The sequence below is a fragment of the Stegastes partitus genome, unplaced genomic scaffold, assembly GCF_000690725.1.
Source record: "Stegastes partitus isolate 25-593 unplaced genomic scaffold, Stegastes_partitus-1.0.2 Scaffold970, whole genome shotgun sequence".
Lineage (NCBI taxonomy): Eukaryota > Metazoa > Chordata > Actinopteri > Pomacentridae > Stegastes > Stegastes partitus.
In genome coordinates, this window is record NW_007578701.1 from 80,472 (window position 1) to 95,058 (window position 14,587).

The 14,587-nt window shown below is 42.0% G+C and overlaps 2 protein-coding genes across 2 annotated transcripts in view; one reads left to right on the top strand and one right to left on the bottom strand.

The window, feature by feature from the left end:
- Nucleotides 1-14,587, top strand: part of egfem1 (EGF-like and EMI domain containing 1) — a 61,257-nt gene that overhangs the window by 27,547 nt on the left and 19,123 nt on the right. Inside the window, exons 10-22 of the mRNA XM_008294538.1 lie at nt 286-423; nt 566-688; nt 1,110-1,232; nt 1,376-1,600; nt 5,443-5,571; nt 6,580-6,708; nt 10,630-10,764; nt 11,123-11,257; nt 12,330-12,455; nt 12,796-12,927; nt 13,271-13,399; nt 13,510-13,641; nt 14,017-14,145. Coding sequence (XP_008292760.1) covers nt 286-423; nt 566-688; nt 1,110-1,232; nt 1,376-1,600; nt 5,443-5,571; nt 6,580-6,708; nt 10,630-10,764; nt 11,123-11,257; nt 12,330-12,455; nt 12,796-12,927; nt 13,271-13,399; nt 13,510-13,641; nt 14,017-14,145 — 1,785 coding nt within the window. The remainder of the gene's footprint in view (nt 1-285; nt 424-565; nt 689-1,109; nt 1,233-1,375; nt 1,601-5,442; nt 5,572-6,579; nt 6,709-10,629; nt 10,765-11,122; nt 11,258-12,329; nt 12,456-12,795; nt 12,928-13,270; nt 13,400-13,509; nt 13,642-14,016; nt 14,146-14,587) is intronic.
- LOC103366730 (EH domain-containing protein 2-like) lies at nt 6,769-9,843 on the bottom strand. The gene is made up of 6 exons (XM_008294537.1): nt 9,499-9,843; nt 9,219-9,395; nt 8,870-8,967; nt 8,082-8,494; nt 7,813-7,977; nt 6,769-7,714 (listed from the first exon to the last, which is right to left on the bottom strand). Exons 1-6 carry the CDS (start codon nt 9,717-9,719, stop codon nt 7,151-7,153), a joined length of 1,638 nt encoding a protein of 545 aa, XP_008292759.1. The 5' UTR covers nt 9,720-9,843; the 3' UTR covers nt 6,769-7,150.

A 14,587-nucleotide genomic window follows, 5' to 3' on the forward strand; every position in this document is an offset into this window, starting at 1 on the left:
TTTAAGGATGAATCCAAATCCATGTCTATTCTAAATTCATCATCATTCGGTAGGTAGAGCACTTAAAAGGCTGAAAGAAACATGATTCACTTTTCCGACACTGTTGTAATATAAACCATATTTGTGCTCAAACAGGGATTTTCCCCTGTTCTTCTGTCGCAACTAATTACAGGACTGGGACAAACCAAACTAGTCCTTATTAGCCAGAAATGCCCCACAACGTTGTCCTGATGTTTCAGCTCTGGTTGTATATTGTAGCCATGGTTTTGGTCCTCTCACCTCCAGGCATAGAGATGGAGATTGTGAACAGCTGTGAGAAGAACAATGGAGGTTGCTCTCATCATTGTGAACACACCACCAACGGCCCTCTCTGCTCCTGCAACCAAGGCTACCAGCTAGACCAAGACAGAAAGACCTGTGTAGGTGAGACACTTCTCTGACGATAGTTTTGTAAATCAGAATTTTTTTCTTCCATTTTTCAGTTTACTTTCATCAACTTCCCGACTCTCCTGTCTTACTGGTTATCTGTTGAGATCAACTCTATCCCACTTTGTGCCTTCCTCAGACAGTAATGAGTGTGTCAGTGAGGAGTCCTGCTGCAGCCACTTCTGTAGAAACTATCCAGGCGGCTACGAGTGCAGCTGCAGAGCCGGCCACAGACTAAACCCAGACGGCTGCGGCTGTGACGGTAAGAGTGCAGGCTTGTTAGCAGATTACCTCGTCTGGTGCTTTTGAGTGTTTTCTGTGTTGTGGCTCAGCTGTGCAGGACACCGATTCGCATAGCTTGTATACTAACTGATGGCTCAGAATTTAAGCCTTTCAAGGCCGGTTCATAACAGAAAACAGAAAAACAATTTGGCTCATGCAAGAGCATACTTTGTACAATCGAATGGAACTGCCAGATGGGTAGAAGATGTTGAATCAAATGAAGACACTGAGGTGAAACTAAAGTCATGGCTTCGTCTGACTGGAGCAAAATTACAAGGTGCACCTGAGCTCCCTCCAGCGCAACCTGTCTGCCATTGAACTCGTGCATCGCAGCGCGCAGCCTGCTTCCAGTTACGATGCTACACTGGAGTTGTGTTGTCATTAACCTTTTCTTCTGTTAGACATTGATGAGTGCCTGGCGGAGACCTCAGGATGTGAACACTACTGTGTCAACACTCTGGGAACATACGAGTGTTTTTGTCGACTGGGTTTCCGCTTGGATCAGGACCAGCACTCTTGCATCTGTGAGTCACACTTGCTTTGTAGTTATTCCCAGATTCGACAATCTTTATCGAATTAATTGCTTTAATTAAAAGAAATTAGGCAAATTGCAGATTATATAGCTCCAATTTTATCATGACCCTAACGTTGGACCGGGTATGTTCAGCCCTGTATGGCAGAGAACTGGAAGAGGAAGAGGACGAGGAGGAAGAAGAGGAGGAACAGCTGGAGGTTGACAGATTACCGGACTTGCTGTTTCGCAAGGCTCCTCAGCTCCTGCAGTACACAGCAGCCTTGCGCTCCCATTATGGCAGCGAGGATGATGACGATGAAAAAGAGTTAGAGATCCAGAGAGAGCGCAGGGGAGAGCTTCGAGCGGACAGCCACATAGGTATAGTAAACAGCGTGAATGATCACACTGAGGTGTGCGGCTTGTCAAATCAACATTATTTTATTGTTTTCCTGTTAAATCACTAGACCAGGAAGTTATGAAAAGGAAAACTTATTCTCACTTCACTATTTCTTTTTTAGTGTGTTTTGATGGCTCATTTGGGGATGACTGCAGTGCGAGCTGTGAAGACTGCGTGAACGGAGCGTGCGGTGAGAGCAGAGACAGATGTGACTGTTTACCAGGCTGGACGGGGCTCGTCTGCAATGAGAGTAAGAAAGTTAATAGGGCCTTCAACAGGCGTGCTTTTGTTGGTGACACAAACTCATGATAATGCATCTGTGTGATAAATTCTGTGCAAACTTACCTTCATCCCTCTCATCTAAGTACCTGAATGTAATGTTTTCCTTCACAAAAGGGGGTGACCAAAATGTTTTTGTCAAGGCTGACATAGATACAGATTAGAGACAGATAACTGAAATTATTTAGAACTGATACACATTTGTAGTAAAAATGCAATAAATGATCTTGGTGTCAAAGTTTAGAAGAACACAACCTCCACCAGAAGTAGCACATCAACTTATCTTATTGGAAATCAGTTTAAAAAAGTACCCATACCAATAATTGGAATAACGATGAATGAAGCTACGATGAAGAATCTGAATCATTTCAAACGGCCAAGGGCTCAACTGCAAAATCACACTTTAAAAAACATTTGATTCCATTTTTATCGCCAGACTTTTATTTATATGTGTAGCTGAAACAGAAATGTGTGAGTGTTTGACACAAGAAGAGTAGATTGATTTTGTAGTTGTTTAAGAAAAGATGCTGAAAAAGCGGGTTGGCCAAACGGATAATTAGTCAATCCATAATCCATATACTTAATATTAAGTTTTCTCCAGCATGCCCTGTAACTATTTAAAGAGACAATTCAACATTTTCAGAAACATACTCATTCCTTTTCGTGCCTAGTGCTATATTTGAAGATAGATATGAGCTACAGTCAGCAGCAGGTTAGTTTAACTTCGCATGAAGGCTGGTAATGGTGGAAAGCAGCTATTTTTCTCCATCCAAAAGTAACTAAATCTGTATAACAGCATTTTTAAAACTCAGTAAACCAAAATGTGTTAACCATTTATGATGTTAGTTGACTATTTCTTCGCTGGGTTCACTGGCTTCTTGGAGTCTCTTACATTTGCTGTAGTACAAATTAATCAAACATGTGTGAGTGTTCGAGGGCTGTTGGTTGTAGCGTTGTATTTATTATAGAAGTGGTACATGGTGATAAAGAAGTGTGTTTTTCAAAATGTCGAACTGTGTCTTTAGAAGTTTGGGGACCTGAATATTTCATTCTGCAGAATGGAAAAATATAAATGATTGTCTTGCTCATTTTTAGATGGGAGACCAAAATGAATCAATCAACACATACATGACAAGCAGATAATTTTAACAGTACAGGACACAGGCACCTGGTTTTTCCCACAGGACACATCCTCTTCTATTTGAACTACCTATAGCAATATGGTATAGTTTAAGACAGAGATGACATAGCTCCCTATGCGCATCGATCCAGGGCCATGTATCAAAACCTGTCGGCTCCTCAGTGTGGGAGGCTTGGTTGTTTATGAGCTCCAGACCACAAGTGGACCAGGGGAATCAATCTGTCTGCTACTGGAGTGTGGCCAGAGCCCACAGCAAAAGCACAGCCTGAGGCCAAGGATGTCCACTACTGGGTTAGAAAGCAAGGCTCCATTGTTCCCATCCAGCTCTGTGATTAATGGCTGTCTTTGGTCTGAACCCCAGTCACGCTGGTAATCATAGGAGAAGAGCCACGTGGGAGATTAGTTGGGTGGAAGCAATCTGTCACTTTTGGAAACATGCGCCTGAGGTGGCAGCATTCAGATGCACACCCTGAAGGTGATGGGTCTGGACAGCATTTTCAGGTGGAGTCGATGAGCAATAATGCTGCCTGAGGCAAAGACATGGAAAATGTTGCAGTAGGTAACAACATAGTGGTCTATGGAGGGAAAAGTTGGTCAAAATATGAACGTTCTGTGGCCTTTAGAAAGACAGAACATTTTGCAATTTGTCTTCGCTGACTTAATAGGCTTCACCTCAGTCTTGTTTTGTGTAAATCTCATTTAATGAAGTTGTAGCTAGAAAGAAATAGAATGACCTAATTTAGACTTCTTACACTAAATCAGCGGTTCTCAAATGTTTTCTGTCAGGCCCCCCTTCAGAGGACAAAAATCTTTCAGCCCCCCCCCCCCTAAAAAAGCAAGAAAAGAACCAAGTTAAAATTAACGAAAATAAAAAACAAGAACAAGCAAAAAAGGCAACAAAAAACTGCCCAAGGAACAAGAAAAAGAAAAAGAAGGGGAAAACCCTCAAGTTTGCAGGGGGAAGCCCCGCAAGCAATGGTGAAAACAAAACAAAAACAAGGGGGAAGAAGAAAACCCCAACCAATGGAAGGGCCTTCCTGCAACTGGCAAATCCGGTAAAAGGCCCCAAAACAAACTTTCCAAAGGCAACAACGGGGCCAACAAACTTCCTCAATGGGCAAAACAAGCAAAGAATTGGGCCCCCCAACCCCCTAATTTGGGTCAACAATGCCAAAACCAATAAAGCAACAAGCAACCGGTTTTGCAAAAACTAATTAAGGTACAAAGAATTTCAAGGAAAACAAAACTGAAAATTAAAAAAAAAAAATTAACCTTAAAATATATGTATTTTGTCACCAATCATCTTCTAACATCAGTCACTAACTGAACACAGGCTAAACAATAACTGAAAATGCCCATGGGTAGATGCTACATTTTACCGATGTTCCCTGAATGCCTCACATGCAGCACCTCTGATAGGTGAGTGACCAAACATTTGTTGGAAAACAGTGGAATGCGCGTTCTACACAAAATTGCCCAAGTTAAAAAGTTTTCTATAAGCAGTGTTTTTTTATACTACTGGCCATCATGTTGTTAGAAAAACTGTGATCGCTGTTACAATGTGAATCCGGGGGAATCAGCTTGGAATTACTTCATGGAGTACGTTAGTGCCTTTTGTTAAATCTACATCTCATTTAGTTCTTAGGAATCATTTTAAAAAGAACTATTTACATGTAAAGGTATTTTATGGTAGTTAACCAGCTCTCGTAGTTTCCTCATAATACCTCAGTATTCTTTAAGAAACTCTCCAGCATCATGTTTGTCATTATGGTGCAGGAACAATATCCCTTCATCCTGCCCACTTTACTGTTCATTTACTTCGGTCTAGTGCAAGTGAAAGCGCCACTTAATCTTTGTGTGAAAAATATTCATGAAACTTTGGTAATATGCTCTCTGTGCCCAAAACACTTTCTGCCCCTTCTGCAGGATATGTTATTTACAAAGTGTTTTCAATGTTTTTTTTTTGATATTTGATATTTTGATTTACGCTGCTTTTGCTTTTTTTTTTTTTTTTTTTTTAAAGCTGGTTTATCCTCCTGTTGAGTGACATAAAACTGTTGTGAAGTAAGCGTGTCATGGAATCTAAAGCAGACATTAACTTGATGGATTGTAACACTTTAACACATCTTAAACAGCCAGCTGGTTCATGTCGGAATTGCTAATGAGGCCAGTGAGATTAAGAAAGTCAGGCGAGCGCATACCATGGAGAAGGAAAGGATGGAAGGTGAAAGCGTTTACTGACTTCTTAACACGAGAGTGAAACCCCAGCTTTGGCTGCAATCACTTTCCCCTTTCTGTGTATGTAGCTAAGTGTCTTGTTGTCGAACAAATGCTGCACAGTTTGATCCGTTAAGTAATACTGCATCTGTCAAAAAGTGAAAACTCCGCCTCCTCTTTCTGCAGCTTGTCCACAGGGGAGCTATGGAAAGGCCTGCAACAGTCTGTGCCGTTGTCAGAATGGAGGCTCGTGTGACCCTGTGACTGGGAAGTGTTTGTGCCCCCTCGGGGTACAAGGCCTGCTCTGCGAGGATGGTTTGTATACACACATTCCTACAGAGACACAAACACAGTGCACTCACACGTGTGACCACAACCACCAGGGTTAAGGTGGTCAGCGTGAAGGGTCGCACGCTGTTTGACTTTATAGTTGAACTAAAAGCGAGTTTATCCTCCAAAATTGTTTCATTTGAATCATTTCCAAAAGGCTGAGACGATAAAACCACAATGCAGTGGACAGAAATTAAAATTTGAGAGAGGTCAGAAAATAAAGCATAATTATGTTAGATGTTAGCGGATACATTTTGTTTTATCTTATGTGGGCCATATCATTGTCATCAGTCTTGTGATCACTGCTCCATATTACCCTTAAGTGTTTGCCAGATGTTTGGTTAAAATCAAGTTGTTGTTTTTTTTAACCTTGTCAACACGCCTACATGTAGTTTTTTCTATCTTAGAAGACACTTCATGAGCAAAATAAGGAAGCAACGCCATGGCTGAGCATTTCCTCCTTGAAACTACAATGCACCAGAAACAGTCTCAAAAACACAGATTCGGACTTCTGGGGTTTCATATGTGACAAACCTAATGAAGCAATCCTTGTGGGGTTGACATTTATAGCTTCATTTCTACGCTCCTGCAACTTGCCATTGTGTACTGTAGAGTCCTCTTACAGTGTTTGAACAGAGTCATAGGTGAGCTGGTGTGCTCGAGCTGCAGCGAGTGAGGAGGAATGAAGGGAGAGATATGGGGACCTTTATAGATCCTAACATTGTAATGAAAGCAATGGTGTGTTATTGAATCAAAGCCATTTAAAGGCACAAATGAATTGTTATCAAAGAAAAAAACGTGTGAATATTTAAGTTTGATACACTATTAAAAATGCCCTCTTATAAATGATGAATGGGTGCTGCATTTTGTTTTTGATTTTATCAAGCAGTTGCCCTGTTTACATGTTGGCCTTTGCCCTTCTTAGAGTGGAGTTCATTTTAGAGAAGCAGGGATTTTACCCTAAAAGGTCACTGACGTTATTTTTTCTCACAGGTTGCCCAAAAGGTTATTTTGGAAGGCACTGTAGAAATAAATGCAACTGTCCCAACAATGGACCCTGCCATCGTCTGTATGGAGCCTGCCTGTGCTCTCCGGGATTATATGGCCGTTTTTGCCACCTCGGTGAGTAAAACGTTAAACAATGCACGGTGGATGCTGTCACAAAATTTAAAAATTACTAACTCCTCATGATTACAAGTTTAATGTCAGTAATAACAAAATGCGTTACAATCATGTGAGATATTAGAAACTCGTAACATATCAGGCAAGAGGGAATGATCTTTTCATTGTTACTCATTGCTGTGTGTTTTCTTATTTCCCTGGATAACTGCCTGCATAGATAATAATGTGAACACGAGAATATATGAAAAATGTTTAACAATCCAAACCATTTATGTTTTACTCAAGGTTTTGGTGTTGGCTGCTAACATAGGTTCATACAAAGCCACTGCACACTTTGTTAGTTTTTAAACATTAAACTGCTATCACCATATTAGTGTTCTGTACAGAATTTACATATGATGTGTACATATTCTCAGCCTTCCATTTCCTTTCGACATCAAGTTTACACTGACACGTCGCTTGCTGTACTTAGACGTTTTGATGGTGGCACCAGGTGAGAAGGCAGCTCTCTTGGGAGCCAGTAGCCCTCCAGTTTTCCCTCGATAAGGTGAACTGCCAGGGCAAACTCCTCATTGTCCAGCATGCCATCTCCATCTATGTCGGACAGCCTCCAGATATGGGCGAGCACAGAGTTGGGCAGGAGAGTGGTCGTCATCCACTCCTTGACTTTGGTGCCGCTGAGTTTGCCCTCATTTGGACTGAGATTGTAGAAAATCTCATCATATTTGGGTTTGTACTTCTCCACCACCCAGTCGTCAAAATCTATCTCACTGCTCTCATCATCTCTGGGCAGTTCTTTGAATGGATCTCTCCTGTAATGTTCACGCCTGAATGTTCCCAGAAATTCCCCGTCCAGCATGCCAGGGAGGGATTTCTTCCTTTGTTCTTGTTGTTGCAGTAGAGGAACCAGGTTGGCGATGTCAGTGCTGAGGAGTTTATCCAAGGAAGCCATTAGACTTGGTTTCAGTGTCTTGAACTTTGAGAAGTCTTGACCCAAAAGTTTCTCCTGAAAATGGATGCAATCACATGTGAGGCTCACTTAACACATATAAAGGAATGCATTATATTAAACAGGGTGTTCAGACAGCAGTTCAGTTGTTCAACCTGCATCTTGGTGCAGTCAGGGAAGTCGCCGGCTGGGACTCGATGCTGTTGCTGGATCTTGTTGAAAATTACAGGAAGCTGGTAGATCAGATTGTGCTTCTTGCTTTCTTTGCAAAAAATGGTTGGCATCTCCTGCTTCAGATAGCTGATAATGTGTGCATGAGCCTGGGAAGAGAACAAATGAGACATAAAATCATCTTAACAGCAGCTGGATTTGTGATTCTACACCTAGTATCGGTTAAATCTGTGAATGTCAGATGATCTCTCACCCTCACTAAGCGCGCCCTCTTAACCAAGTCATTCAGCTTGCGTACTGCAGCATTGCGTGGCAGGTTCCTTATGTCAGCCAAAAGGTCCTCTTCCTCCAGCTCTATCAGCTGGTAGTGGTCGCACATCTGCCTCGGCTCCGACCAGAAAGATCCGATGTAAACCCGCAAGATCTCTGGGGTTCGAAACACTTTCCCCAGCGACCACATGAGGGCGCCGTACACTCTCATGAGCTGTTGGGAATCCACCCTGTCAGCTTTGTTGAGAACGACACGCAGCTTGTCCTCGTAGCCGCAGAGAGCCCCAAAGGCCCGAGTGAGCTCATCAGAGAACTCCAGCTTATGCGCATCAAACAGCAGGATGATTCGATCCACACGTTCTGCGAACCAGCGCAGCACTGCTGGGAAGTCGTAGCCTAGGGTCAAGGAGCAAAACACAGGGTTTTGATTAACACTGTATTTAACAGGGCAAGCGTCACAGCCTGGAGGCATAAAGGAACATGGAGCACATCCCAGTCGTCCTCACTGGTTTCAAGCCATTTCAGTTACACCCAAAGAAAAATGCGTCCATAAAACAAACCAGTTGCTGCTCGTCTCCTCCCAGCTCACTGTCATATTACTTTCATCTGCTGTGCTTCTGACTTCAAGTGTTTGAATTATGTTTCTTCTCTCATAGGAGTTTACATTATCCCCATAGCAACAAGGCAGTCCAACATCAACAGTCTGAATATATGGAAGACCTTTTATTCGCTCCGACACTAGAAAGGACATTAGAAAGCATTCTTTCTCACCTCGGCTTAGTTTTCTTTTAGCAGCTGTTAAGATTCCTGGCGTGTCAATTATGCTGATGCTCTCGAGGACCTGATTTGGCATCTGAACACATTGAAACCTGCAAAGAAACAATGGTTAAATGGAATGCATTCAAAATGAGTGAATTGTCGCAAATATTGGCAAAGCATCACCCATGTCTGTTTATATCAGTATTTCTGTTATTATGGATGCAGAACATATGCAGAGACTAACTTTTTAACATTTCTTTACTGAAAAAAGTAAAACAAAACAAAAAAAACATCATTAAAAGCCCATGATCTCCTCTCCTTCCTTTCACCACTGTCATTCCTTCTTCACGTTTCACATCACCTGTTCAGAAACGAATTTCCAAAAGGGTCAAGGTTGCGAAAGGGCTTTTTTGGATCCACTGTGAGGGCATTCCCAGGGATGATTCCTTCCGTTTCGCCATACATGAGGGCGGTGAAACAGTCAGTAGTTGGCTCTGGCCCAACTCTGCTACCAGGAAAATCTTGCTCTATGAGATACCTGAAGACACACATGGTGCAAACCACCACTGTCATCACATGTTGCTTCAAGCGCAGTGCTTAACAGACGCACACATCAGCCTTGTTTAAATCCTCATCTTTACCTGATAAAAGTGGTCTTTCCTGTTGAGTACTGACCCATCACCAGCACCATTGGTTTGTTGTCAAAGTCTGCGTCCTCGTAGCTCGGTGAGTGAAAGTGATGGAAGGAATAGTATTTCTCTATCGGCAGCAGCCTCTTATAATAGAGAGTCTTCAGCTCTTCTGTCACCATGTTGATGTCCCCCAGCGTTTTAGGGGTGCTCCTAAACCTCCGGAAGGACATGGCGATGAAGTTTTGCTCCTTATTTCCCCGGCGTGGAAGCTCCTCACTCTTCTAAGACCAAACTGAATGATGGAAGACTGTGCACAAGGAATATTATCAAATTCTCACAGCTGTCTGCTCCATCCTGCAGCGGGACGTTGAGAGGGTGGAGAGGGTGTAACCAGAGCCTGCAGCTGCACCTAACATAAAGCCAATGTGGAGAGGGACAGGGTGGAGTGCAGTTCAGTTTTTTGTTGTTGAGCAGGGACAATCTTGGCAAGATTCATCCAGAGCGATTGTTCTAAACACGAGATGAGGATGTGGCAGTGCTGAGGTTTTCAAAGTCATGCATAACACTTCTATTGATGAAATACTTCTCTGTATGTTATGAAGCTTGGAGAAAAGTACCTAAAACTATTGCTACAACACCAAAATCACTTTTAGCTACTATTTAGTTGAGCTCAAACTTTTGCAGGAAGGCAATAGCACAAATAGGCTGATGAATGATGCACCATAATTTGCATTAAGTTCAATAAATCAAGTGAAACCGGAGGAAGTGGTCACATGACTTAAACTAGCAGAGGTCTGACGCTGTGATAACATGGTGGTCGGGTGTGTTTGTTGACTTATACTAAAATGTAATTCGATAGTTCAAAAAAAAGGTTTCATTTCAACATTTTTTTTCAATTAACTTTGGCCACCTAAGCTTTGAGAAACAAAAACCAGCCTATAGAGAATTTGCTTTCGTAGCTTAGCCTTCAAAAAGCTCATTTCAAGTCGTTTCAGTACAGCAATATTGCAGGGCTTGCGGTTATATAAGTGTAAGTGGTGTATTTTTTTTGTTCAACATCATACAAACATGAGAACATTCTTTGTCGTACATCGGCTGAACTGATGCCTTTTGTCTGTTTTCATCCCGTCCGCCCCTCAGCTTGTCCCAGGTGGACGCACGGCGCAGGCTGTTCCAAGGAATGCGACTGTGTTCAAGAACATTCCACTGGCTGTGACCCCAAAACAGGGAGCTGTTTCTGTAAAGCTGCATACAGCGGTCCGCAGTGCGAGAAAGGTATAAGCTGCACCAAATGCCAAGAAGTGGTTAAGATTTTGTGTTCAGTTACATCAGCTGCCTCACCTGCACTTCTTAGCTCGAAGTCGATGTAGAGAACCCGCGACTATATCGAGCATTTCAAAGTTTCAGATGTCATAATGTTTCTTTCCTGTTGCAGTAACGCACCAGTAATGTGAACCGCTGAGGGGAAATATACTTGGAGTCATGCTATTTCCTTTGCAATGCAGTTTTGATCTCGGCCTATAACAGAAAAGCAGTTAGAGGATCAAGTCAACTGTCTACTCGACATTATGTTACAAAATCTTTTAATCTCCATCATGTTAATCTGTTCTTGTATGTGTTTGTCCCAATGTAGAATGTGATCCAGGCTTCTTCGGCGCAGGCTGTGAGCAACCATGTGACTGTCCAGGTGGAGGGTCATGTGACCCCAGGACTGGAGAGTGCAGCCAGCGATGTCCTGCAGGCCTTCATGGAGATAAATGTCAGCTGGGTGAGATGAAAAACTGCAATTTAAATGACACACAAAGCTATTTCTATAAAAGAATGTAAGTGCATAGCGTAAAGTCAGGTTAGTTTAGGTCTAATTTATGATCTTGAGTTTCTTTCAAACATCTGGCAAACATCCATAACATCATTTGTTGCTTTCTCAAATGTTTCAAACACCCTGTTGATGCATGATGTCCTGCACACAGCTTGAATCCACAGTGCACTCGTGTGGTCATAACTTTTATAGTAAACAATCACTGTGGATACAAGATACTGGAAATGTGTGTGTGGGCCTGCATACTGACACGTGTGTCAGCATGTGGGGTTTTTGTTTGCATACTTCACGCTTGTGCAAATGTGTGCCCGTTCCGATAAACCATGTCACGCTGACAGCACAAAGGGACGCAAATTGTTATGAATGACTTTCTGAATTTCTCCACCTTAGTCACAATCTGTTTAATTTCCCGTTACGCATATAAATCTTTCTTTATTCTTACTTCTTCTATTCATTCTCGGCTATCTTTGATGGATTAAGTGGATTTAGCGGGTGAAGTAATTCAGGCCTTCTCTTGAATTCACCTGGTCAGTGCAGGTGTTCTTGTTATTTTAAAGTTCACAACAAAAAGTTCCAGTGTTCCTCCGCAGCAGGGCGTCCTCTGGCTGTTTGCTCTGCCGGTTGATGAAAAGTTCAACCCTCTGTGCTGCGCTCTGCAGTGATACTGAATATTGCTCAGGAGCATTTGGTAAAAACACGACTTTGTGTCTCTGCGGAGTGGACTAAGATAACAGAGCAGAGTTACAGTATGTCAGCACTAAAGCACAGTCCAGGCCTTGGCTTGCTGAGATTGTCAAAGCCAAATAAAAATAAAGTCATTCATATTCTGGATTGTACTTAGCTTCGGTTGCAGGCCAGGTCACGACAGGGGCATTTGCTTAAGTTACTACTGCAGAAGTTATTGGCAAAGGGTGGACAAATAAACTTAAAATGATTGAATTTTTACTTGTGCAACTCGTGTTATGTTGTCATTGTTGTGTTGTCTCTGTTGTTAATTTTTTGGAGTATTTTGTGCCACTAGCCTGCCAAGTTGGAAGCTTTGGAGAAAACTGCCGTCTGTCCTGTGACTGCAGAGGAGCTCCTTGTCATCCCATAACTGGGCAGTGTGTCTGTCCTGCTGGGAAGAAGGGACAGTCCTGCCAGGAAGGTATTTCTTATGTTACACTGTCCTTTAATAATAGTTTTACTCTGATTATGCTGTGGGGAGAGAAAACCAGTTTGAACTCACTGACTTTACAAGCTCGCGATATCTTTAGCTCTCTGGTGTTTGTGTTCTTTGTGCTTCTCTATGCCGAATCAATTAGAAACTTGACATTTGCTCTGCAGCTTACTTGCCCAGTGTGAAGTTTTACCATTTTCAGAGAGCAATTTAATACATTTCTTCCCCAGATTATTGAAACGTAAGTGGCTTTAGAGCTATACAGCGAAATAACAGACATAAGTGGCTTACTGAGCAGTTAATCTGAAAGATGCTTGCTGCTTCCCAGACTGCCCTGATGGATTCTGGGGGTTCAAGTGCCAGTCTTCCTGCCCTGACTGTGAGAACGGCGGCTCCTGCAACAAGCAGACTGGTACGTGTGACTGCGAGCCAGGCTTCATGGGAAAGCTCTGCGAAAATGGTGAGTTGATTAAATTTCTGACATTCTAGAAAAAAGAAAATATTGTAATAAACCCAGTGTGTAAGATTTGGTTGACATAAATGTAAATGATACCATAATTGTGAAGCTTTTAATGTGCAGTGCAAGAATTTGATTTTCTGTCTTGGAACATGTTTGCTTCTTTCTCAGATTGGTGTGTTTTAAAGAATAAAGATAAAAGCACCACAGTTGGACCAACTGAGATTTTGGAATGCAACTTTAAAAAGAGAGAGAGAGAGAGAGAGAGAGAGAGAGAGAGAGAGAGAGAGAGAGAGAAAAGTGACAATTAAAGTAGTTTTATTGATGAAGAACCTGTTGTACACAGAGTGTCCTGCAGGATACCACGGACCAGGCTGTCTGACTCGCTGTTCTTGCCATCCTGATGCCAGTTGTGACCCACAGACTGGACACTGCAACTGCCCTTCTGGCAAAAGAGGCCACGATTGTGCAGCATGTAAGAACTAGTTTGACAAACGAATGAGAACATCAAAATAGCAAAGACGGCAAATCATGTAATATATCAATAACTTGATCTTAACTTTAACTATTTGCAAATATTCGTAGCATGTGAACCTGGTTTCTGGGGCCAAGGCTGCAGCACTAAATGCCAATGCCAGGACGGTTCACTGGGCTGTGACTCAGTCAGCGGTCAGTGTGTGTGTGAGGCCGGATTCACCGGAGACCACTGTGAAAAGAGTAAGTTCACATCTGACGACAGTATCTCAGAGTTGAAAAATGTATAGTTTAGTAAATGCTGCCCCCATGCGGTGATTGCAGTTATAGCATGTTTTGAGTCAAGTCACTGCCCTGGTGTGAAAGTACTTTTCTGGATATTTAACTTTATGCTGAAACATGTGTTTCCTCAGATTTTACATAGTTCCATGTTCTATGGAGCTCTCCATATCTATCACTAAACGTGGAAATAAGACTGAAAGAATTTAACAACCTGCATTTTGTAGCCTTCGGGTGACTAAAAGTTCAAAGTTTCAAAGATTCACGATTTTAAATATGGTGTTGCTACATATACTCATATGTTTTCTGTGTTATATTTACACATTTTCCCATCCACAGAGTGCATTAATGGCACTTATGGTCAAAGTTGCGTCCAGCAATGTCAGTGTGAGAATGAAGCGCTCTGCGACTACGTGAGTGGTGCCTGCACATGCTCCCCTGGATATGCTGGCACGTTCTGTGAAAAAAGTAAGCCCTCTGTTGTTGCTAATGAGTATTTATTATACGATTTCTTTTTCTTTTAGGGGAAATATGAAACTAGCGTAACTAGCCTATCTTGTCTGATATGTTTGTTGTCATTTTTACCTTTATTCACTCTTAAATGTCTCCAAATTGTTGTTATATAATTTTAGCAAATTTGAGCAACAGCTTGATTTAAGATACACTTTGTACTTTTCATAAATTCATAGGAACGACAACATTGTGTTAGTGTACACAAGAGTGTATTTTGAAAGGCATGTGATTTTGATTTAGTATCTATCTTTTTTTTTCTTTTCCACCATAAGTATAAAACCTTGGAAATATATCATTTTGCTCATGTTTTCTTAAAAGTCATGACATAACTAATCCAAGATTACCTCTCACTACCGCTGATCCATTTCTCTACTTCTCCTTCTGACCCAACAAGACA